The 22,302-nt window shown below is 39.0% G+C and overlaps 4 protein-coding genes and 1 non-coding gene across 6 annotated transcripts; all 5 read right to left on the bottom strand.

Moving 5' to 3' along the window:
* Positions 1 to 5,129: 5,129 nt before the first annotated feature.
* Positions 5,130 to 6,599, bottom strand: LOC104780223 (protein SMALL AUXIN UP-REGULATED RNA 12-like). 2 transcript variants are annotated; one of them, XM_010504723.2, is made up of 3 exons: positions 6,421 to 6,599; positions 5,562 to 6,056; positions 5,130 to 5,403 (listed from the first exon to the last, which is right to left on the bottom strand). In XM_010504723.2, the coding sequence occupies exons 2-3, from the start codon at positions 6,013 to 6,015 to the stop codon at positions 5,375 to 5,377; spliced, it is 483 nt and encodes a 160-aa protein (XP_010503025.1). In that variant the 5' UTR covers positions 6,016 to 6,056; positions 6,421 to 6,599; the 3' UTR covers positions 5,130 to 5,374. The 2 variants fall into 2 exon arrangements, with proteins under 2 accessions (XP_010503025.1, XP_010503026.1); XM_010504724.2 differs by having other exon boundaries at positions 6,400 to 6,598.
* Positions 6,600 to 8,077: 1,478 nt separating this feature from the next.
* LOC147945753 (uncharacterized) lies at positions 8,078 to 10,613 on the bottom strand. The gene is made up of 3 exons (XM_087509352.1): positions 9,011 to 10,613; positions 8,620 to 8,800; positions 8,078 to 8,493 (listed from the first exon to the last, which is right to left on the bottom strand). The coding sequence occupies exons 1-3, from the start codon at positions 9,605 to 9,607 to the stop codon at positions 8,078 to 8,080; spliced, it is 1,194 nt and encodes a 397-aa protein (XP_087365478.1). The 5' UTR covers positions 9,608 to 10,613.
* Positions 10,614 to 10,715: 102 nt separating this feature from the next.
* On the bottom strand, positions 10,716 to 12,065 carry LOC147945752 (uncharacterized). The gene is made up of 2 exons (XM_087509351.1): positions 11,304 to 12,065; positions 10,716 to 11,120 (listed from the first exon to the last, which is right to left on the bottom strand). The coding sequence occupies exons 1-2, from the start codon at positions 12,063 to 12,065 to the stop codon at positions 10,716 to 10,718; spliced, it is 1,167 nt and encodes a 388-aa protein (XP_087365477.1).
* Positions 12,066 to 14,758: 2,693 nt separating this feature from the next.
* Positions 14,759 to 18,280, bottom strand: LOC147945751 (uncharacterized). The gene is made up of 3 exons (XM_087509350.1): positions 18,097 to 18,280; positions 16,438 to 16,460; positions 14,759 to 15,406 (listed from the first exon to the last, which is right to left on the bottom strand). Exons 1-3 carry the CDS (start codon positions 18,278 to 18,280, stop codon positions 14,759 to 14,761), a joined length of 855 nt encoding a protein of 284 aa, XP_087365476.1.
* Positions 18,281 to 21,102: 2,822 nt separating this feature from the next.
* Positions 21,103 to 21,209, bottom strand: LOC147945750 (small nucleolar RNA R71). The gene has a single exon (XR_015597833.1). It is a non-coding gene; the product is annotated as a small nucleolar RNA R71 (small nucleolar RNA).
* Positions 21,210 to 22,302: the final 1,093 nt, after the last annotated feature.

The following is a 22,302-nucleotide window of genomic DNA, read 5'->3' as shown; positions in this document are numbered from 1 at the left end:
TTTTTTTTGAATGTAATGTTAAATTATATTCAAAAGTAAAATAGCGTTTTTACAACTAGTGCATTATAAGGTAGAAATTTTTTTTGAGGAAGTTTAAACTTAAACTGAGAACAAAAACATGGTAATAGGCTCTGTTAGAAGTTTACAGTCATGTCGTAGAGTTGAACCAGAATTTTAACCCTTTGTCATACCGACAATCGCCCAACCGTCACTGAGGCAATCACCTTGATCCCACGATCACACTTTGCCTTTACCTGCACCACAAACACAAATTGAGATGCATGAGTATTGTCATAAACACTCAGTGAGGCAATCCTCCCATCTACTGGGCTATACACACAAGCAACTGAGATTCCAATGTTAAACCACACAAACAACACAAACAAACACAAACAAACACATCAAACCAGGAAAACAAGTGTCGGATAAAGCTGGTGTCGACCGACACTGATTGATGGTGTCGATCGACGCTACTCCTTGGTGTAGACCGATGCCATATTGGTGTCGATCGACACTAACTCCGCAGACGCGATCTACTCGAAACCGAACGTCGAATCTCCGTTTCTAACAACTTCCAATCCGTCCCAACCTCACCCAAAAGCTTCAGGAACCTATGGAAACCATAAAAAAAACCAACCCAAGCAAGAAAAACACCACAAACAACATAGAACAAGCAAAACAAAAGAGATCTCAGGCTCAAAAACGATGAATCCAACACCTTTAAAAGTTCTGATCATGCACTCACCTCTTTTGCAGGAAAATCTGGCTCAAAAACGATGAATCCAACACCTTAAGAAGCTTCTCCTTCGTTCCCACAAACAACACTCCCTTCCACAGCAACAGATTTTACCAAAATAGTCAAGAAAAACCCCCAAAAACCTCCAAAATCACAAGCTATCTCTTTTCTCTCTTTTCCTCTCTCAAACAGCGACAAAACAAGTTTTCTAAACCTTCAAGTCGACCCTCTCCTTTTAATACGTCGGTTAGGGACTTAATTGAACCAACCCAAACCAAATCAACGATTTAAAACAATCTGGTCGAACCCGAAATTGCTGGTGTCGATCGACACCAAAATCACATTATTTGGTTCGCGGATGTTACATTTTTGGTTAAAAGTCATTAGGACTTTGGAATTATTTTATTTGTATTTATTAACCATAAAGTTAATTTTAAATGATCAGCTTATCCTTTTCTAAATTATGAACAATTTAAAAACCCTTTACTTGTTTAAATACTATTATATTATTGATGTTTGTTTTATTGAAATTTAAATTGTATTACAGTTTATACTATTTGTATTCTACACATATTATTTTGGAATCTATGTTTTACTTTCATTCTAAAACTAATTAATACATTCAAAAATTTGAAGTATGATAATTTTTTCTGTTGAAAGTTGAATCATATTATTACTAAAACTCATAGTATTGTGTTTATATAGTCTTTTAAATTTTTATTGATTTACTTAATTTTTGTTGATTTAGTTATTAATTATTTTAAATAGAATATTTTAATACAAAAGAAAACAAGATTACATAGATTTGGACAGGTGCCACCATCTTCATTGCTTATGTGGCAGCCTCTAAAAGAAAGTTTTGCGGTTCCTCTCTATTTTATTATACAACTAGGTTAAACCCGCGCTACGCCGCGAGATTGTTTTTATATTTTTTATTTTATATAATATTTTTATTTCGTACTTTTATATATTTTTTTAAAATCATAATTTAATATAAGTTGTTCAAAATCAAATAGTATAATTAATAAAGTTTTTGAAAAAATATCAATGCACATTATTATCTACTTGACTACTTTTTTGTTATTATTATATTTTCTTATTATTTTAATTAAACAATAGACAAAGAATTTATTTTTACTAAACAAATGAAAAAATAGCAAAGAAAACACCAACCGAAAATATAATCCGGAAGAAAAATATATTATAAAATCGGATGGACTTTTTAAAGAAGTTTTTCTCTCTTCCTAAATCTCTCAGATCTTAAAGTGAGAGAGAGATTTTTTCTTTTTTTTTTCGATGAACTTGTTATGATTGAGTTACAACTTTACAACTTATAAGCTGGGAAAACGAGCTATTTCCTCCCCCAAAAACTATCGTATCAAGGCAGATAGAATCCGAAGTTTAACTCCGATTTATATGTACAAAAAAAAGAAAAGTTCTACACGTTTTTCTCTCTGATACAAAAGTTCTATATTTAAATCTCCCCAACTCTGAGTTACATTGGTTTACACTTTAAACCCGAATTAAACTAAAATGTTAAACCATTAAAAGTTGATTCTACACTGAACTGAAATCTGATCAACCAATAACTGAACCGATATCTTCATCTTTGCCAGATTCTTCGAGCAACAAATGACGATACAGATGAGCGGAAGTGATGGCCAAGAGTCACGTTGCAAGAGCTGATGGAGATGGTGGAGGAAGGAACAGAGCCATGGATTATTTCGACGACGCTGTTTGGTGGACTACCGAGATAGCCTTCACCTTCCCGACTACCACCACCTTCTCAACATGTCTCTCTCCCGTGAAGACTTGCTTTTCCTCAACTCCTCTTTCTCTCCTCAACCGTCTCCACTCTCCACTTCGCTGAGTCCACTCGGTTGGAACAGCTCTTCACTTACCAGATCTCAAATCCATCGAGCGACGACGATGAAGCTGTGTCCATCTCCTCCTCCTCCTCTTCACTCGTCTTCTTCTTCAATAAAAGATTCAAAAGCATTAAAAGCTCTTACCACATCCACTTTGAGAGGACCATCATGTCTAAAAGTCTCAAACCCTTCTTCATACTCAGCTCGAATCGCCTAAAAAATCAACAAATCATCAATAGATTCATCAAATTTTTTCTTCTCATTCATCCACCAAAAACCCAGAAAACAGAAACTTCTCAAGGTATAAAACTATTTGAAAGACTTACCTCTTGCACAAAGAATTTGGTGTCAACAAAAGTAAGAAGTTCAATTACGGGTAGTGTCATGGTGATGGGATATGCTCCTCTTCATTTTTCTTTATTCGATTGAATTTGTTTTAACTGTAAGAACAAAGAATTTGTATTTTTTTTTATATTGGAAAACAATTATTAATGGAAAAAATGCTGATGTGTATTATTTGTTATAATTCTATTGGGTATTGATTTTAACTGATGTGTCAACACCAGCTTGAATGCTAAAGCTGATGTGTCATGCTCTGGTGAAAAACATACAAGTTTTATTGTATTGGAAAACAATTATTAATGGAAAAAATGCTGATGTGTATTATTTGTTATTTAAACCAGTGACATTATTTACAATATCTATACTAGTATTTTTGCAGCAGTTACATTTTGGAAAGTTTTAGCATTTAATGCTTTGACTTTAATATTAGTTACCAAAATTTTCAAAATTAATTATAGATAAGATTTTAAAAAATAAGGAAATCTGTCTACCTCATTTAAACATAAATATATGGTTCTCTTTTATTTTTATTTGAATTTATATTTAAATTATCTTGAATTATTTTATAATACATTTAGTTACTAAAAATTGTGTTTTTTTCTTGCATATGATGTAATAATTTTTTTTAAAACGGACATATATTACTCAATATATGAATAAAAAAATACGGGTACAATATCATACATCGCCTAAAAAATTGGGCAATAGTTCAGAGTCATACTATGAAAGAGACCAAAATGATTCAGAATACAAATGAGTAGAAACTTAATTTATCAGGTATTCAAACTTAAAAACCTTTTATTTGGTTTATTCAGGTTCTTTATTTTAAATATTTTTAAAATGTTAAATATTATAAATATTAAAAACTTTTAAAAAGTTAAATATTATAAATATTTATATTTTATAAAACGTAGAAATATTATAATTATTTATATTTTTAGAAAGTTAAACTTTATAATATATTAATAATATTTAAAAGTTTATGAAATTTCAAATATTATAAATATTTAAACTTTATAAGAAGTTTAAATATTAAAAATATATCAACTTTTAAAAAAGTTAGAAGACCTTTAAAATATTAATAATATATTTAAACTTTTATGAAACTTCAAATATGAGAAATACTCAACCGTTTTAAGAATTCTAAGTATTATAAATATTTAAACTTTATAAGAAGAGCCAATCTTATAAAATGTAGATGGTTACAATATTAATAAATAACATATCAACTCAATCTAATTTATAATACAAAACAATAAATATTAAAAATTAAGATGATATATTGCGAGTTAAAATATCTCAGGACGGGGTTATATAGCGGGACGGGTTTTGTTGATATTTATATAAATTGAAAATATCATTAATTCGGTGTTACATGGGTAAAACATCATTTCATTATTTTGTTAACACTATTGATATCAGAGAAAAGATATATCTAATTAAATTGATTAAATAAATATTATGTAAAAAATAAATTATATTACGGTATTATATGGTTTAAACTATAAAAGTTAAGAATTATTATATAATTATTTAACCTATAAATACAACTTATAATTTAAATGTTTTAATTATAAATATTTGCTCGCGGTGTACCGCGGATCCTAATCAAGTGTAGGATCTCACTCTTACATTTTATTTACCCTGTTATTTGGCAACGTCGGCCTTTAACATATTTTTTTTGATGTATGGGGCCTCAAATTATAGAGGCCTTTTTCTTTTTTGGCAAATTTTTTGGTATTATTTGACAACAAAAACTTTGTAATATTATTTTTTATATAAAGACCCCGAATTTGAGGAAAAAAAAGAAGCTCCAAACTTTTGTTTTGTATTTGACCACGAATATAACGGGGCATGTTTTTATCATTCTGATTTTGATCCTAATACATGTAGTTAGCGTCATGCACTAACATTGATTACAAATGAATTGATTTTGTTTCCAGCGATTTTCTTTATTATAACCTAGACTTGGATGAATATCATGTTATAGTTTGCGAAAAATGACTAGTATATCATCGAGAATGTCGAGTTCACATTAGAGTTCTTATAAGGCATTTCTATCGCCATATTAGCTTAGAGAATTATTAGTGTCGGTTGGATCTATCTCTCATAATCAACGGGTTGACAATAGAGTTCTTATAAGGTTGGCCTTTCACATGCATAGTTTACTCCATAATAGATGATTGGTGACATAACCATATGTAATCACATTGAGTATTTGACTATCATTTCCTCCACACTTAAACAATCATCTCTACTCTTCCTTTTGTAAAAAGCAACGGAGAAGTAGACGAAAAAAAATCAGAAAAATACAAAGAGAAACTGATTTACAATTACCAGTGGGAATTATCAGCCCTAATATGAGTTTCAAAGGGGATCGTAATAAAAGAGAATCAAGAAGAATCTTATATAAGTGATGTGTTATTATTTACTCTTCTGTTTCTATTGGATCTCCAGCTGCAAGGAACAAAAAATCTATAAGACTTCTTCATCACTGATTTGTGTGTTCAATAGTGTCTCAAAAAATCATTAGACAACATGCTTTTCAAAATGTATAGTACTATGCAAAATATAGATATTTTTGAGCAAGAGGATAAAGAACAAGAGTTTATTACCCGAGGTGTCATCTTTAGGATGGTTCTCGATGCACTTAAGTAAGAATTTGAAAGTCTCCACCTCACATGGTATGGTTAACGCGCCGCTGTGATCAAATCCATACTCTTCCTCAGCCTTCTCGAGCAAGACCTTGAAAAGAGAGTGGCTAAGAAAGTTTGTGGGTATGATAAATCTCCGGAGCTCGGGTCCAACATATACAGCCAAATATCCTTTAGGGACATCTGGTGGTGACTCAGGGCTATGGCAAGTAGTTTCCTCGTCCGAGTCACAAGTCTTCAAATCCAATAACCTCTTGTCGATAACCGGGGAAATGATTGCTGTGTGCTTCCTAGCCCCCAACTCGCTATCATCTGACTTTGAACCTATTGTGACAGTTTGCCATTTTTGAAGAATCTCCTTTAGTCTCACAATCTGCTTGATCCCGGTTAACTTTGCCCCATTGTTTTCATCCATTTTCTCCTTCCAAGGATATATATAAAATCTTCCCAGGCAAGCTGCATTTTAAATCCCAAAACATGATTAAATCAAAGCGAAAAAAAAAACAAAAAATTAAATGGGTTAGATCTCAACAAAGATGTTGTCTGGAATCAAAAAACCAAAATCTAATAATGGAGTAGCTAGAAGTTTCTAACATCAACCCCATATTAGTCGACAAAAACATCAATCCCCACCCCCCTCTCCCCCAACGTTTTCTTCTATATTTTTTTCTCTCACACCAATATATGCAGAGAATCTAATGAACATTCGGAAAAAATTTAGTCCCCATGAATCCAAATCCGTTGAGCAAAATTATTAACAAAAGGAATAAAAATGTCGATTACTTATAATCCTCAATACCCTTTCGTGACTATCGCATACCAGAAGAGGAACAGAAATGGAACGCTCTTAGACACGAAGAGGAAACGCCATGCAAAAGCAAGAAAAGAGTGTCAGCAGCTCCGGAAGATTTTTATTTTTTCTTTTTTTTTTCAAGGAGTTTTGGGTTGGATGATGACAAGAGAGATTTCAAGTAGCAGGAACATAATTTTCTTATTTTGGATTTTGTAATTCGTTGATTGCCTTTACATAACAAAATAGTTTTCTTGGCCTTCCCGTCACTTTCGCATGTAACTGTTTCTAATTCTAGATTTAGTATTAGATTTTTCAAATGAACCAATTAGACAATTAATTAGTCCTTACTCCTTAATGTATTGTTTGTTCCCAACACTTTCGCACGTATATGTTTCTTGTACCGAAGAAGTGACTATCCACAACATTTTTTTTGTAGACTATATAGTTTTGTAGACTATCCACAACTGCTTCTTGTACCGAAGAACCGGATTCTATAATTTTAATGGATTTGGAAATCTAAACAAAAACCATGTGTTATTTAATCATTGATTTTAAAATACTTATCAAAATTATGTGTTATTGGTTCCATGATTTACAAATACTTGTTAAAATCCCATGTTATTCATTTAATGATTTGTTTTTGGATTTCAAAATCCACAGTATGTTTTAAATGGATTTGTATGGATTTGAAAGTGTAAAATAGAAGGATTCAAATCCAAGGATAAAACATGTTATTTCAAAATCCATGTGTTTTGATTTTAGAATTTACAATTCCATATGGATTTAGAAATCACATCTCCAATAACAGCCCCATATATCTCACCTAAGCATTGTTCATATTAAAAAACTTTCACCAAACATATTCAAAAATTAAGATAAAAACAAATAACAAACATAATCATTTCTCATAAATAAAATTACAAAATTAACAATATAAAACTTACAAAAGATGTATTTTTAAAAATCATTATATTTAGCATATGATTTTAGTGCATAATGTTTTATCCAAAATACTTTTAAAAATAATCATATAAATTATATTTTATTCTAAAATTAGAATATAAATAAAAAGAAATTTCAACTCGTGCTCTAGCACGGGTCCTAATCTAGTGGATATATATATATATATATATATATATATATATATATATATATATAAGCATCTTACCTGAGGACTGATAAAAAAAGAAAAAAAAAACATCCTACCTGAGGTATCATATGCAGTAAAACCTCTATAATTTATTAATTTACATTAATTTATAAAGGTTTAAATTTATATATAAATCAATAATTATTAAGTTATAGAGAGACTTTCCTAATTTAATAATCTTTTTAAAAAATTAATATTTAAAAATAAATTTTAATTGCTATAGCTAATATTTTAATACAATCACCTCTAAAAATAAATACCAATTATCATGTTTTGAAGCGAACACTCAAGTTTTTGATGTATTAAAAATATTATAATTAAATTCTAACAAAAATTAATGTATATATATTTATAGATTTTGATAATTTTATATAATCATTAATTTATATTATTGATGAAATCATATATATATAAAGATTTTTTTAAATGTTATTCTCTTATTATATTGTTGAAAGAGAAATATGTCAAAAAAAAAAAAACTTGAAGTCTTCAATTTTTTTTTGTGCAAACCAAATACTTTAATTAGAATTGGGACTAAACCTGGTCCGGTACAAAGGATTGCAGGGATTGTTTAGCGAGAGCATCGGCTTCTCGATTACAAGATCTAGCGACAAAAGAAAATTTGATGTACGAAAACGAAGAGGATAGTTGGAGGATATCAAAGATTATCCTGTGGAGTTCCTTAGGCGGATTCTCCGAGTGAATGGCTTCAATTAATTGTTTGCAATCTGAAGCGACAGAGAGGTTTTGGAACCCTAGATTGTGAGCATCTTGTATGGCGTGGAGCAAGGCTACTGCTTCGGCGATTAGTGGTGATCTGATCCATAGGGAGGTGGCAGATCCTATACAGTGTTGGCGGATTGCTTCATTGCGGAAGATCCAACCACATCCTGCGGTTTTTGTCTCTTTTTGCCAAGCCGCATCTACGTTACAGATGATCAGTTCAGATCCTGCATAAGTAGGGGAAGTTTGAGTTAACCTTGGTTGAGGAGGTGTCTCAGACTCTTGGGCTTCACACCATTCCCGTCCTAGTGCTATAGCTCGAGTGAGGGTTTCTTCTGGTTATGTTGGTTTGCTATTGAATATTTTGTTGTTGCGGGTTTTCCAGATCGCCCAGAAGATCCAAGGGAATAGGGGTCCATGTCCTACTCCACTCGGTGGTAAACACACGAGTATCTTAGCCTTTTCAATAAGGTCGCGGATTGAGTGGATACTTCCTTGGGGTAATTGGTTTTTGAAAAGGGCTGCCTTCCACACCTGTACAGCGAACGGGCATGTAAAGAACAGGTGGATTGAGGTTTCCTCTGATCCACAGAAAGGGCATTGACCTTCAATATTGATTGATCTTGCTCGCAGATTTTCGCCTGAAGGTAGGGAACCTCTTACTGCTTTCCATAGGAGTAGCTTGTTTTTGGGTGAAGTTTTCAGGTGCCAAATGTATTATGACCAATTGAATTCTCTTGTTGCAGGTGGAGGAGGTGGGGCATCGGAGTTGCTGGTTTTTATGCTTTCATAGTATCCCGACTTGGCTGAAAATATCCCAGTCTTTGTGGGGAGCCACACAAAGGTATCAGTTGCGCCTTTTTTACTCAGTTTGATGTCTAAGATTTCTTGTTCAAGGTCCGGTAGGATGGCTTTAATCTTCTCTTTGTCCCAGTCTGCAGTTGAAGGTGAGATCAAACAATCCACCGTGAGGCTTTGTGTTTCTTCTGTCGGTGGGCCCATTGGGGTCAAGGGTTTCTCTAAGGATAGCCATGGATCGTTCCAAATCGAGGTAGTCTTACCATTTACAATCACCTTACCAAGCCCTTTATTCAGTAGGTCTTTCCCAATACATATACCGCGCCACCCATGGGAGGTATTTGAAGATGGTTCAAAGTTGAGAAAAGGTGTGGAGTGGCAGTACCTTCCTAGTAAGATTTTGGCCAGTAGGCAATCTGGAGAGTTTAGAATACGCCAACTGATTTTGGCCAGTAGAGCGTCATTAAAGCTTTGGATGTCGCGGAAGCCTAATCCACCTTCACCTTTTGCTTTTGTTAGGCCCTTCCAGGAGATCCAACACATACTGTGTTTACCAGGTGAGGAGTCCCAACCAGAACCTTGTGAAGACTGATTGTATGCGGTTGCACAGGGACACTGGTAATTTGAAGCACGACATTGTGTAGGTCGGTATTGCTGCGAGGACAGACTTTAGCATAATCATTTTTCCTGCTGAAGAAAGGAATCTGGAGGAACAGCTTTTGGCTCTCTGTCTGATTCTGTCGACAATGCTGGTAAAAAGATCCTTCTTTTTCCTTCCAAAGATCTCTGGTAGTCCTAAATATTTACCAAGTCCTCCTTCTTTGGTGATTCTCAGTTGACTCTTTGTTTGATCTCGAATATGTGCAGGTGTTTTAGCAGAGAAGGTAATAGCTGACTTTTGGGTGTTGATCATCTGACCAGATGCTTCTTCATACTTTTTGAGGATTTTGAGCAGGTTGGTGCATTCTCTTTGATCAGTTCTGCAAAAGAATATTGTGTCATCTGCAAAGAGTAAGTGATTTATCCTGGGGCTCTTTTTCCCTAGTTTTATACCCGTGACATCCTCATTGATCAAAGCTTTTTTGCAGAGTCCAGCTAACACTTCACTGCAGAGAATGAAACCAAACGGGGATAGAGGGTCTCCTTGCCTGATTCCGCGTTGGGGAATTACTCTTCCTTGGGCCACACCATTTAAAAGGTAAGAGTAAGCCACTGTTGTGATACATTGCATGATCCACTTTATCCAGATTTTGTGGAAACCCATCTTTTCCATTACCAGTTTGATAAATCTCCACTCTACTCTATCATAAGCCTTACTCATATCGGTTTTGACCGCCATGTAGCACTTTTTCTTTGCTTTTGATGTGTGTAGGTAATGTAAGGCTTCGTGAGTAATCAGGACATTGTCTGGGATGACTCGCTGAGGGACAAAAGCCGACTGGTTCTCGGAGATAACGGTTTGCAGGAATGGTTTCATCTTCTTGGTAAGTAGCTTTGAAATGATCTTGTAGTATAGTGAACAGAGTGCAATAGGTCTATAATCTTTCATTGATTTAGGACTGGTGATTTTGGGGATTAATCTAACATGCGTGATGTTGATATTGCTAGGAAGCACTCCCGTCGAGAAGAAGCTCTGGATCTCAGTGATGATTTATTTGCCTACTGTTTTCCAGTTAGATTGGAAGAAACATGCAGAGAAACCGTCTGGGCCTGGCGCTTTATCTGGGTGAATGGAGAAACATGCGTTTTTGATCTCCATTGCTGAAGGTATTTCAATAAGTTTTGCATTTATTTCCTCTGAGATACACGGGGTTATGGCTTCCTCAACTGTTGTGGCTAATTCTCCTGGTTTTGAGGTGAACAGGTGCTGGTAATATTCAGTTATGACCTTGAGTATATCATGTTCTTCGTAGAAAGCTTCTCCCAGATCATTCTCGATGACAGAGAATTTGTTGATGATTGTACGATTCTTTGTAACTACGTGGAAGAAGCCCATGTTCTTATCCCCCAATGAAAGCCATAACTGCCTACTTCTTTGTTTCCAGAATTCTTCTTCCTGTTTATACGCTTGTTGGAGTTTCTCAGAGATAAGTGCTATTGTTCCTGGTAAAGTATTTGAGCAGGTCATAGCTGTTTCCAAATCCGATTTGCACTCATTGATTCTCTTTTGGCTGTTTTGGTGTTTTTCCCGACTCCACTTGATGATGACATCACGACATCTACTCAACTTTAGTTATACCTTCTCGTTTATCGAAGGATTCCAGCTTTTAAAGATAAGTTGTGTTACCTCAGGGTTTTTCCTTAGGCGTCTATCATACCTGAACAAACTTTTCCTTTTCTTTCTTTTCAGGTCGAAATAGGTGATTAGCGGCCTGTGGTCTGATGCTTCAAAGGAGAGATATTCGCATCTACCTGAGGGGTAAGCTAGGGCCCATTCTGTATTTGTCATCGCTCTATCTAGTCTACAGAACACAACATGATCATGACGTTTTCCTCTCCAAGACAGGAAGTTGCCCGAGTGCCTTAGGTCAAAGAGGTCACATTCTGACATAAAGGTGCGGAGATCGATGAAGGAGCCTTCTGGTCTTTCAGGGCCACCCAACTTTTCAGATGAGTCTATTATTTTGTTAAAATCTCCTGTTAAGCTCCACAGTTCACTTTTGTTCTGCCCAATGTTTGTAAGTTGTAACCAGATTTCTTTTCTTTTGGTCTTATCAGGTTCACCATATACAAAAGTGGCAAAAAATGATCGACCTTCTGCTTCAATCAATGTGTCAATGAAGTTTGGACTTTCAGATAAGACTTGTAGGTTGATGTCAGATGTCCAAAGCAGGGCTAAGCCTCCACTGCCCGGTGAGAGCGGGGACACTAACTTCAGGTTTGAGAAACCAACATCTTGTAGTGTAGATTTGACCATTTCATCTGGATTTTTGGTTTCCATTAGGAACATTATGGATGGAGATACTGATTTATGAATCTCCTTCAGGCGCCGGATTGTCATGGGGTTCCCAAGACCACAACAAATCCAGCTAGCAATTTTTAAGGAAGAGACTGGGGTGGATTTTGAAAATCCACCTTCTTTTTTACCATTGGAGGAATGATCTTCACTTGAGGTGCTTGTGATTCTGAAGATTGTCTCGCAGATTCTAGAGGTAATTTCTTTCCTTGTTTGTCTTTGTTCCCTGACTGGCTCGATTTATTCTCTCCCGACGGGGAGGTTCTCCCATGATTTGGTCTGTTCTTTGGGGACAATTGGATTATTGCTTTGTTTCTTGTACTTGACTTTGCTTCTATGATATTCAAGGGTGGTCTGTTGACTTGTTTTCCAGGGTTTTTTCCAAGGGGTGGCCGTCCTCTTCTTTTCTTGAGGGTCATAAAGGGCTGCGCTTGAGTAGTAGCATTTTCGGTTTGGTTCTCTTGACATCCTTCGTGACTTAAGCTAGTGTCCTCCTTGGAAAGTAACGGGTTTTGACTATTGGGTAAATTCGAAGTAGTCGCAGCAAGAATCTGGGCTGCCGTCTCCGCCATTAGACCTCTACTCTCTCCTTGGATTACTCTCTGTTTCCTTGCCAAGCTTTCAGTGGGATCCGAGCAAGTGACATATTGAACCGTAACCTCCCGGAGTTCACCCATTATTTCTTCAGTGGTGGGAGGAGGGTCAATCGTTTTGGGTAAAGCATCAAGGTTATCAGTGATAGATTGCCTCTCCAAAGGAGGGCATCTTGGTCTAGACGTTTCAGAGCTTTCCTCCCAGGTATTTGTTCTTGGTGCTTTTTCTCTCCATTGGTAGTTGCTACCTTGACCCCTATGGTCTTGATGTCTTCCAGTTCTGTCAGAGGAAAGACGAGGTGGGGATCTTCTGAAAATAAGAGAGTGGTGATCACGGGAACTGGCTCCTGATCTGGGTTTATACCTTTGGTACATCTCTCTTGGCTGTTCCCTGAACGATGCTTGTTTCTCAAGCCCATTCCTATCTCCTGAAGTCCTGGGGGTTCTATAGTTTGAGTTATGTCCTCCTGATAGTCGACTGTGAGGAGATCTGTGAGATCGGGTAGAGACCAAGGGTAAAGGAGTGCCAGACTGAGTGGGAGGTCTGAAGTTGTCTCTTGGTAGGTAGTAATTAGCTTGGATCGGTTGGGAGATTGAATTGGATGTGTTGTTCTCCAGGATACTCTTTGCAGGGGTTTCTTTGCGCAAGCCGGGGCAATCCCTCACTTCATGAGTGAGGCGAAGACAGTAGGAACAGTGTTTTTTGAGTCCCTTATAATCCAGTGAGACTAGAGCTTCTCCTCCTCCAGCGAACTCCACCACTGTTTCCTTGGTAAGTGGTTGTAGGCCGTTAAGTAAAACCTTGATTCTTGCTAGCGAGTTTGTCAGTTCTAGATCCAGGAACTCTCCTAACTCTTCTGCTATTGTTTTTAGCATTGCAGGTTGCCAGTAGTGCTTGGGGAGTCCTTGAACTTCGATCCAGAAGGGGATCATAGAGGGGAAGGATTCGGAGATTATCGGCTCCCACTTTTGGAGGATGACCATCCACTGGTCAAAGTGGTATGGTCTGTTGTCCAGAACTTTCTGCAAATCTTCCTCAAAGTCAAAAGTGAACTGAAAGCATCCTCGACCTAGATCAGCTCATGTGGCTTTTCCGCGTAGGTTCCATCTGTTTGCCAAGAAAGGGAATAGCGACCAGAGTCGTTGGGCCAGTGGGTTCGTGAGATGTCCAATGAGGGTTGGGTTGTTCGCTTGTATGAGTTCAGTGGTATCTAACTCCGGAGCTCGGATTCGCTTACGGAGGGGGGTGGAGAAAAACCTCTCTCTAGTCCTTTGCCTTTTTTGTAAGATGGGATGCGGTTTGCCATTTTTGGTTGAGAAGTTGTTCACAAAGTTGTAGGGGGTAAGGGGGTTTGAAGTCGGTTTCCAACGTTCGAAGAGGTTTTGCTACGGATAAAAGGGTTACCACAACAGATTGTAAAGGTTAACAAGGTTTTCAAAGACATTATGAGACCACTTACAAAGATTTCACCCCATAAGATGGAACAAACTTGTCGCAGGGGTTGGTTTTGGGGGAACCTAAGGGGGAGCACCGTGCCAAACGACCCACAGAGTTCATCGGAAAGCTAGATATTCAGCTTGGACCGATGGGTATTGCCTTTTTTGTGGTCAAACGTTAGGTGAGATCCGGTTAATAGAGTGCAACATTCCTCTTGTGTTCTCCTCGGGGAATGTGCCTGGGAGAGAAAGTCAGCTTCTCACTTTTTAGAATAGAAATATGTAACTTACAACCGTTGAAGTCTCAAATTTAGGACGCTAAAAACACAAACTGTAACACCCACTTTCTAAAATTAGGATTGTGGAATGTGGAACAAACCAAATGATTGAATTTTAGTTGATTTTCTGTTTAATTAAATTTTGGTTTACTCTAAATAAACTAAAACCTCCTAATCTCCTCCATTAATCGACGCTTCCACTCTATTTGTGTTAATGTTGACTTTGTGCTGATGAGAGAGAAGGAGAGAAAGAGAGAAAGCTCTTAGTTATTTGGTGTAAAAGAGAAAGAGAAGGGGATCAAGCTTTTTTTTTTTTTTTTTTGAATGAATTGAAAATTATATTCAAACCCAAAAAAAGTCCTTTGTACATCAAGTGCGTCTTTCTATCAAAAGGTTCGAAAAAAGTGTAAAACTAAGAGAACTGAGAATTTTAGCTGCAGGAAGCCAACCAAAGCTGCAAGCCATCTTGGAATTGCTTCACTTGAGGTTGCATCGAGAGAAGCTTATTTCGGATAAGACGGTCAAGGTATTTAATCAACTGGCCCGAGGTAGCAGGCACCTCTCCATGCCTGCGGCGATTCCGCTTTAGCCAAATTGTGTGGACTGTAGCCTGGAGTGCAATGCGCAGAAGATAGCTTTGTGTACCTATGACTACTGGACCGGAGAGAAGAGCAAGGAGCTGGCTAAGACAAACAGAGGAGGGTCGAGGCAGAAGAGTGCAAGCTAGGACCTGCCAAACCCACGAAGTGAATACATAGCTGAAGAAAAGATGAGACATGGTCTCAACTGGTTCCCTGTAATACACACAAGACTCGCTCATGCCTCTGTTCCAGGGTAACATACGTTCCCCCGGTGAGAGTCTGTTTCGAACAGCAAGCCAAAGCATAAATGAATGCTTTGGAATGGAGTGCGGGAACCAGACTGCGGTATACCAACCTACCCGTGACCCCTGGCGTCTTAGCTGGGACCAAGTTTCTGAAGTAGAGAACTGAGCCATGTAGGTGTTGTTCAAACGTTTCCACAGTGCAATATCACTACTAGCACTAGGCCCTCGGTTTTGAAGCTTGGGGACTTCCACCTAAATCTGATTAAGCAGACCCAAACGGTGATGTCGAGGTGCGTGAGTATGTAGGACCATAGCTATTGTTGCTGAAAAGACCTGACCCGTTTTTTTGTTTTAAATAATAAAATAATAAATAATAAATAAGAATAATAATAAATTATAACTAGTGGTCCCATACCCACTAGCCACCTAACCACAAACACAACCAACTGCGAAGATAACAGATACCAATATCCAAATAATATTCCAATAAATAATAACCAATAATCGAATATAACCATACTCCATTATCAAACAACAGGAAACAATGAACCAGCAACCTAGCAAGTTCTAAAGACCCAACTCTAGCAACCTAACAATGCCATACAACATCTAATCAAGTCACTAGAACATCTTCCTCTTCATTGCCTTGATTCCACGATCACACTTTGCCTTTACCTGCATCACAAACACAAATTGCAATGCATAAGTATTTTATAAACACTCAGTAAGGCAATCCTCCCATCTACTGGGCTATACACACAAGTAATAGAGATACTCTAACCATCACACAACAATCAACAAACAAACCAGGCTCTGCATCGACCGACACAAAGCTTGCATCGACCGACACCAACAGGGAAACATCAACCAACACATGGTATGCATCGGTCGACACAAGGTTCACTTGCATCGACTGATGCTTCCACTTGCATCGACCGACACATGCTGGACATCATGCGAAAACCCTAATTGCATCGACCGACGCCTCCACTTGGCATCGACCGACGCCTCCACTTGGCATCGACCGATGCTCTTAGGTCAATCCACGTCGTCCTCGCACTTGCATCGACTGACGCACATAGTGCATCGACCGATGCACATGCCAAGCATCGTTTTTCCCCGAAGCTTCTCGTCGGATCTTCGTTCCTGCAACCACAAGAATCGATCCCAAGCCACAAGAAAGCTTCCTAACGCTCCAAATAACATTCTAACAAGCCTAATAGCACATAAACAAACAGATCAGAGAAATCTCCAGCTTAGATAAGCCATGGTCATGCACTTACCTTTGCCAATGAGTTCTCTGAACCTTAAACAATCAAGAACACGCTCCTAGGAAGCTCCTACAACGATCCCAGCTACAGATCTCTACAGGAGACGCCTCCAAACACCAGAAATCTCCAAGAACACTCAAGAACACTTTTTCTCCCTTCTTTTCTCTCAAAAATGGCTGAACTCGTCGAATGAGACAAAAACACGACTTAAAGGTTTTCTCTAACCCAAAACGCAGCGTTTAACTTAAACTCGTTCGCAGAAAACAACCTTGCATCGACCGATGCACATAGTGCATCAACCGATGCAATCCCTAAACCGGGATTTCGGTTCGCAGATGTTACAATTCTCCCCCACCAATTTAGATTCTTCCTCGAATCTCGAACAACACTCAGCCAAGGACTCCCGTGCTACCGGTGACCCTCAGAAACTTGCCTCCAGCGACTCTGACAACTCTTGCACGCTCTCCGGGATCTCCCACGATACCCGCACTCTCTGCACACTCTAGGGTAATGAAGATATGAGTAGCTCCAAAATCAAAAATAACATGGGACTTAAACTCTCCCACCAACAAGGTCCCTACACAAACCTCATGTGTTGAGAACCTAACACTTTATCACAGGACAACATAAAATCTGAACTTACTAAGAATTTACAAAGACAAAGTACCAAAAATTATACATGTGATCTCCCCGGCACTAGTTCCACCAGTCTCTACAGTCATGTAAACCCGTGGTGACTGCTCAATCCGTGCCACCTGCTGACCTTCCGGCTGCACCTGCTGCAACGCTGCCACCGCTACCGGCGGCAACTTGGGACACAAGGGCCTGATGCGCCTTGGCTCCCTTCAATGATAGCATACACGAGCTGCTGCCGTCGGAGCACTCCGCTTGGGACAGCTAGCAATATTGTGATCCTTACCCCCACACCCGAAGCAACTCGGACCACCTAGCCTTTGCGTAGCTTCCCATATCCTCTTGGTTCCCTGCACAGGCTTTCCGCCCCTGCTAGAACCTCCCTGATGCTGAGCCTTACTAGGCTGAACTGCTGGGTTAGCCGCCACTGAATGTACCCGGATATCCTCCTCAATCCCTGCTGCAGTCTCAACCAGCTCTGCACGCGTAGCATAACTCCTCCCTCTACAGTGAACCCTCAAATCATCACGTAGGACCCTAAAAACCTCCTGATCTGAGCCTCCTCAGACTCCATATCCCGACCCCCAAACCTCAGAAGTCGGCTGAACTGCACCTCCAGCCTCTCTATTGCCTTTCTAGGGAAAAATTTGCGGTTAAACTCCAAGACGAAGTCAGCCCAAGTCATCTCCCTCCGCACTCTCCTGGCTTCCACAGAACTCCATCACAATTGAGCATCACCAGTCAAATGGTGGACCCCAATGTCCACCCAAAACTCTTCAGAACATCTCAGAGTATGGAAGTTACGTTCCACACTCGTCCTCCACGCATCCGCAGCGGTAGGATCAATACCTCCCGAAAACCGCTCGGTACCAATACGGCCCATCTCTGTCAGCATGCTGAAATAACGAGAATGAACCCCCACATCCGCAGCCACTGGCTGCTGCTCCACCGCCACCACTGGCTGTTGTTTCCATGAGTGTGTCAGCAAACCCGCAAGGTCGACACCCAGGACTCCCACACCTGGGGCCCTAACTTCACCGGCTACTGGAGCATCAACACTGCCCCCTCTGGCCATACTCATGGAATCCCTCTGGACTCCCTGCGACTCACCAACACCCTCTGTTGTCACACTCTGGTCCGCAGTCTCACTAACTGCTGGGACTCCGCCCCAACCACGACCACGTCCGCGTCCAAGACCAGCAACATCACCCTCTCTAGCCATCTGCTACCGTGCCACACACACTGTAGGCTCAAAGAGGATGTTCTAGAACTCCATGCCACACATAATTGACTAACTGATGTTCATATATTTTACCCTGTTTTCCCTTAATATATTCACATCTTTTGCATCTTTTGCATCTTTTGCTATCCATTTTGACCATTATTGCATAGCTTTAGGACTGTTCTTGCATTAGAGTTTAGTTGCATTGCATTTGCATCTTTTCATGCATAAACAGGTGATTTTGGAGCTTAAGGAGCATGGAAGCAATGCTGAGGAGAAGTGAAGCAATCATGAGGAGAAAGCAAGAGAGCTAAGGCTGAAGAACCAAGGTCCGGAGTCCAACCCGACTGCCCACTCGACCAGACACTCGACCGTGTGCTGAGAGGTACTCGACCGAGTGGGAGGAGCACAAGAGGAGCCAACTCGACCGGTCACTCGACCGAGCACCAGGTCGAGTTGGTCGAGCCGCCTGGCTATTTTGTCTTTTAGCGTTTTTAGGGCTTCCACTACTTTTTCTATATAAAGGCTTGTACCTGCAGTCACAAAAAGAGTCCAGCTTTTTAGAGAGTCAAAAACCTAGTTTTTACCTTTTTTAGAATTATTTCTTTTGCACTTTTATTTTCTTAGATCTTGTACTTCTTTTAAAAGGAGAAAAAGACTAAATTCTTCAATATTGTTGGTTTCATAACTTTCTTAATATTGAGAATTTGATTTTGGTTCTTTCTTCAATATTGTAGATCTTTGATTTATCTTTCTAATGATGCAAGTTTCAGTATTTTCTGGGTTTATGACTTTATTGTTCATCATGTATGCTTGTGAGTAGTTGCTTAGGATCTTGAGGATGGGTTAGGCTGGGTTGTGTTTGAGGTTTATTTAATTCCTTCTCCAATATTGTATATCTTTGTTTTATCTTTCTAATCATGCAAGTTTCGTGTTTTTCTGGGTTTATGACTTTGCTGTTCATCATTTGTGATTGTGAGTAGTTTCCTTAGCTCTTAGGGATGGTTTAGCCTGGATGGATGTTGTGGTTATTTGATTTGGTCAAGCTTGATTGTTGTAGATCTCTTCTAGGCTAGATGTTCTTAATGCTGATCCTACATCTGAGAGGGTAGGATCTGATTTCAAGCCTCTTAGCATCACACCAATGTCTAAGGAGCATAGATAAGGCTAGATCTGGAGACTATCATTAGGCTTGCTAAGAGATTAGAAGTCTTGTTTGATTTTTGACATATTGCGTAATGCCTGCTTGTGTAGATTCTTTACTTTGTGAGAACAAGTCTAGAGATGCATGAGTTTAATTTTTTCTAGCCATGAGAGAGGATTAAACATGTCTTAGAAATATATGTCTAGAGATTAGCTCGAGTTGTTTGAGATTTGTTGACCAAGTTAGATGACCTCAATCATAGTCCAGCCCATGAATCCCTCCTCAAGACCTTTCTTGTTTATTGATTTCTTAGCTTAAACCATGTTGTTTGATCGTTGTTTGATTCGTTTTGGTATTGCTCTGTTTTTCTTGTGTTGCTCTGTTTTGCGTATTTGTCCAGCTCGACCCTGCACTCGATCGAGTGATTGCTCGAGTTCCAACCCAGAACTTGTGTTTATGATTTGTGTTTGTCCTGTTTCACCCTAGTTGCATTTCTGTTGCATTCATTTAGTATCCTGTTTATTACTTACCTTGCATTAGTTCAATACTTGCATTTCCATAGTTTCTATTTCTGTTTGTCATAATCACTCTGTTCCATTTGCATTTAGCTCCTAGTTCTTGTAGTTTTACTTTCTGCACTTTCCATTTCATCATAGGATTGTTAGTGACAAACAACCTTTACATCTAGCTTGACTTAGACTCATATGCACATCTTGATTGTTCACAAACACTCAGATTGGATTGACACCTCTTATACTACAACTGCATAAGGGGAATTGAAACACCCTGCCATCCATTCATTCATAAGTCATCATTCCATACATCATCACCACAACCAACACAAAAATAATCTGTTTCAATTTGGCGCCATTGCCCATTTGAGTTTGTTTTGTGACATTTAGGATCATTATTAGTCTAAGATTAAGTTCGTTTATACACTTGTGACGTTACTGAACTCGAATCTTCTTTTGCTTGGCTGTCTTGAGTTTCAGGTACCCACTCGACCACCCACTCAACCACCACTCGACCGAGCCGTGATCGAGCACTTGATCGAGTCAGAGGCCGGATCCAAATAGCCATCACTTCCCATTCGACTCGACCACCCACTCAAGCCTGCGCTCGACCGTGTACATGTTCGAGTCTGTAGTCGAGTTTGTTGATGCACACAAGGTCAAAAGGCAAAGACAGTCTTCAAAGGCCTATTGATAACATCCACAGACTACAAAAGGATTTGAGACATAAGCAAAGAAGAGTAGTTCAAGAACAAGAAGAACAAGTAGTCATGGAGCAGCAAGATCACCATGATCATAGACCTAGACACATTGGTGTTGGGGATGCACCTAACACACACAACCAAAGAGCTGGTATTGTGCCTCCTGCTGTGGCAAATAATAATTATGAAATAAAGAGTGGATTGATCTCCATGATACAAGCCAACAAATTTCATGGGTTGCCAATGGAGGATCCTCTAGATCACCTTGATGAGTTTGACAGAATATGTGGACTCACAAAAATCAATGGAGTAAGTGAAGATGGCTTCAAGTTAAGGCTATTCCCATTTTCCCTTGGAGACAAAGCTCATCTATGGGAGAAGACTCTTCCTACTGGAGCTATAACCACATGGGATGCTTGCAAGAAAGCTTTTCTGGCCAAGTTCTTCTCCAATGCAAGGACTGCTAGGTTGAGGAATGAAATTTCTGGGTTTGCTCAAAGGAATAATGAGAGCTTTTGTGAAGCTTGGGAGAGGTTTAACGGATTCCAAACTCAGTGTCCTCACCATGGCTTCAACAATGAGTCCCTTCTAAGCACTTTGTATAGAGGAGTGCTTCCCAAGATAAGAATGCTTCTTGATACAGCTTCAAATGGCAACTTCCTCAACAAGAATGTGGAAGAAGGATGGGAATTGGTTGAGAACCTTGCTCAGTCAGATGGTAATTATAATGAAGATTATGATAGAACCATTAGGATCCCCTCCACTGATCAAGAGGACAAATACAAGCAGGATTTAAAGATGGTCAATGAGAAGCTTGACAAGATTCTCCTAAGCCAGTCAAAAACCATTCACTTCATTGGTGAAGAAGAAGCTCCAGTCCAAGAAGGAGATAGGGAGTTTGCTGAGTTGTGTTATATGCAGAACCAAGGAGGAGGATACAAAGGCTACAACCAAGGTGGAGGATTCAAGCAGAACAACCTCTCTTATAGGAGCACCAATGTAGCCAACCCTCAAGACCAAGTCTATCCACCTCCTCAGCCTCAACAACAGCACAACTATGCACCCAAGCAGCAACAACAAGTGTTCCAGCCCCAATTGTGTCCCCCACCAGGGTTTCAGACTAACCAAGGCCAGGAACAAGACCTAAGAGCAATGATACAACAGCTGTTGATTGGACAAACCAATGGGAAAATTGAGGAAGCCAAACAGTTTGCTGAGCTGAATCAAAGGTTAACATCACAATATAATGATCTCAATATGAAGTTTGAAGGTCTTAACTCAAGAGTGAAGTATATGGAGAGCAATATAGCATATACTTCAGCTCCAAAACCCACCCAACTCCCTGGAAAAGCAGTTCAAAACCCAAGGGAGTTTACTGCCAAAGCCATTCATATCTTTGAAGAGGAAGTCACTGAGGACAGTGAAGTTCAAGTTGGGGAGGATTGGTCATTTCTTGAAGCTCAGAGTGAAGTTTGTGCAAAGCAGACTGACTCCGGTATTGCACTCGACCAGGTGCTCGAGCATGCACTCGACCGAGTGAGTGTTCGAGTGGCCGATCGAGCCGAAGAGTCAGAAGCTGTCAATCCTGCTAAGTACATCCCTCCTGCTTACAAACCGCCTCTACCATTCCCAGGACGTTTCAAGGCACAGAAGCTTAAGGAATTA

The sequence above is a fragment of the Camelina sativa genome, chromosome 4 (assembly GCF_030686135.1).
Source record: "Camelina sativa cultivar CO46 ecotype springtype chromosome 4, ASM3068613v1".
In the NCBI taxonomy this organism is placed as follows: domain Eukaryota; kingdom Viridiplantae; phylum Streptophyta; class Magnoliopsida; order Brassicales; family Brassicaceae; genus Camelina; species Camelina sativa.
The sequence above is the reverse complement of the archived record's forward strand: the minus strand, read 5'-3'. Positions and strand labels throughout refer to the sequence as shown.

Coding starts and splice junctions, on each gene's coding strand:
- LOC147945751 (XM_087509350.1), bottom strand. CDS start 18,280: ATGGCTAGAGAGGGTGATGTTGCTGGTCTTGGACGCGGACGTGGTCGT. Junction 16,461..18,096: donor TGTTGATGCTCCAGTAGCCG/GTGAAGTTAGGG, acceptor TGATTGTTTAAG/GTTCAGAGAACTCATTGGCA. Junction 15,407..16,437: donor CAGAGAACTCATTGGCAAAG/GTAAGTGCATGA, acceptor AATCAGATTTAG/GTGGAAGTCCCCAAGCTTCA.
- LOC147945753 (XM_087509352.1), bottom strand. CDS start 9,607: ATGTGTTGGATCTCCTGGAAGGGCCTAACAAAAGCAAAAGGTGAAGGT. Junction 8,801..9,010: donor ATGCCCCACCTCCTCCACCT/GCAACAAGAGAA, acceptor TTCGCTGTACAG/GTGTGGAAGGCAGCCCTTTT. Junction 8,494..8,619: donor CAACAACAAAATATTCAATA/GCAAACCAACAT, acceptor CTACTTATGCAG/GATCTGAACTGATCATCTGT.
- LOC104780223 (XM_010504723.2), bottom strand. CDS start 6,015: ATGGATGAAAACAATGGGGCAAAGTTAACCGGGATCAAGCAGATTGTG. Junction 5,404..5,561: donor TCCTAAAGATGACACCTCGG/GTAATAAACTCT, acceptor TGTTCCTTGCAG/CTGGAGATCCAATAGAAACA.
- LOC147945752 (XM_087509351.1), bottom strand. CDS start 12,065: ATGACAATCCGGCGCCTGAAGGAGATTCATAAATCAGTATCTCCATCC. Junction 11,121..11,303: donor ATCCTTCGATAAACGAGAAG/GTATAACTAAAG, acceptor GCGTATAAACAG/GAAGAAGAATTCTGGAAACA.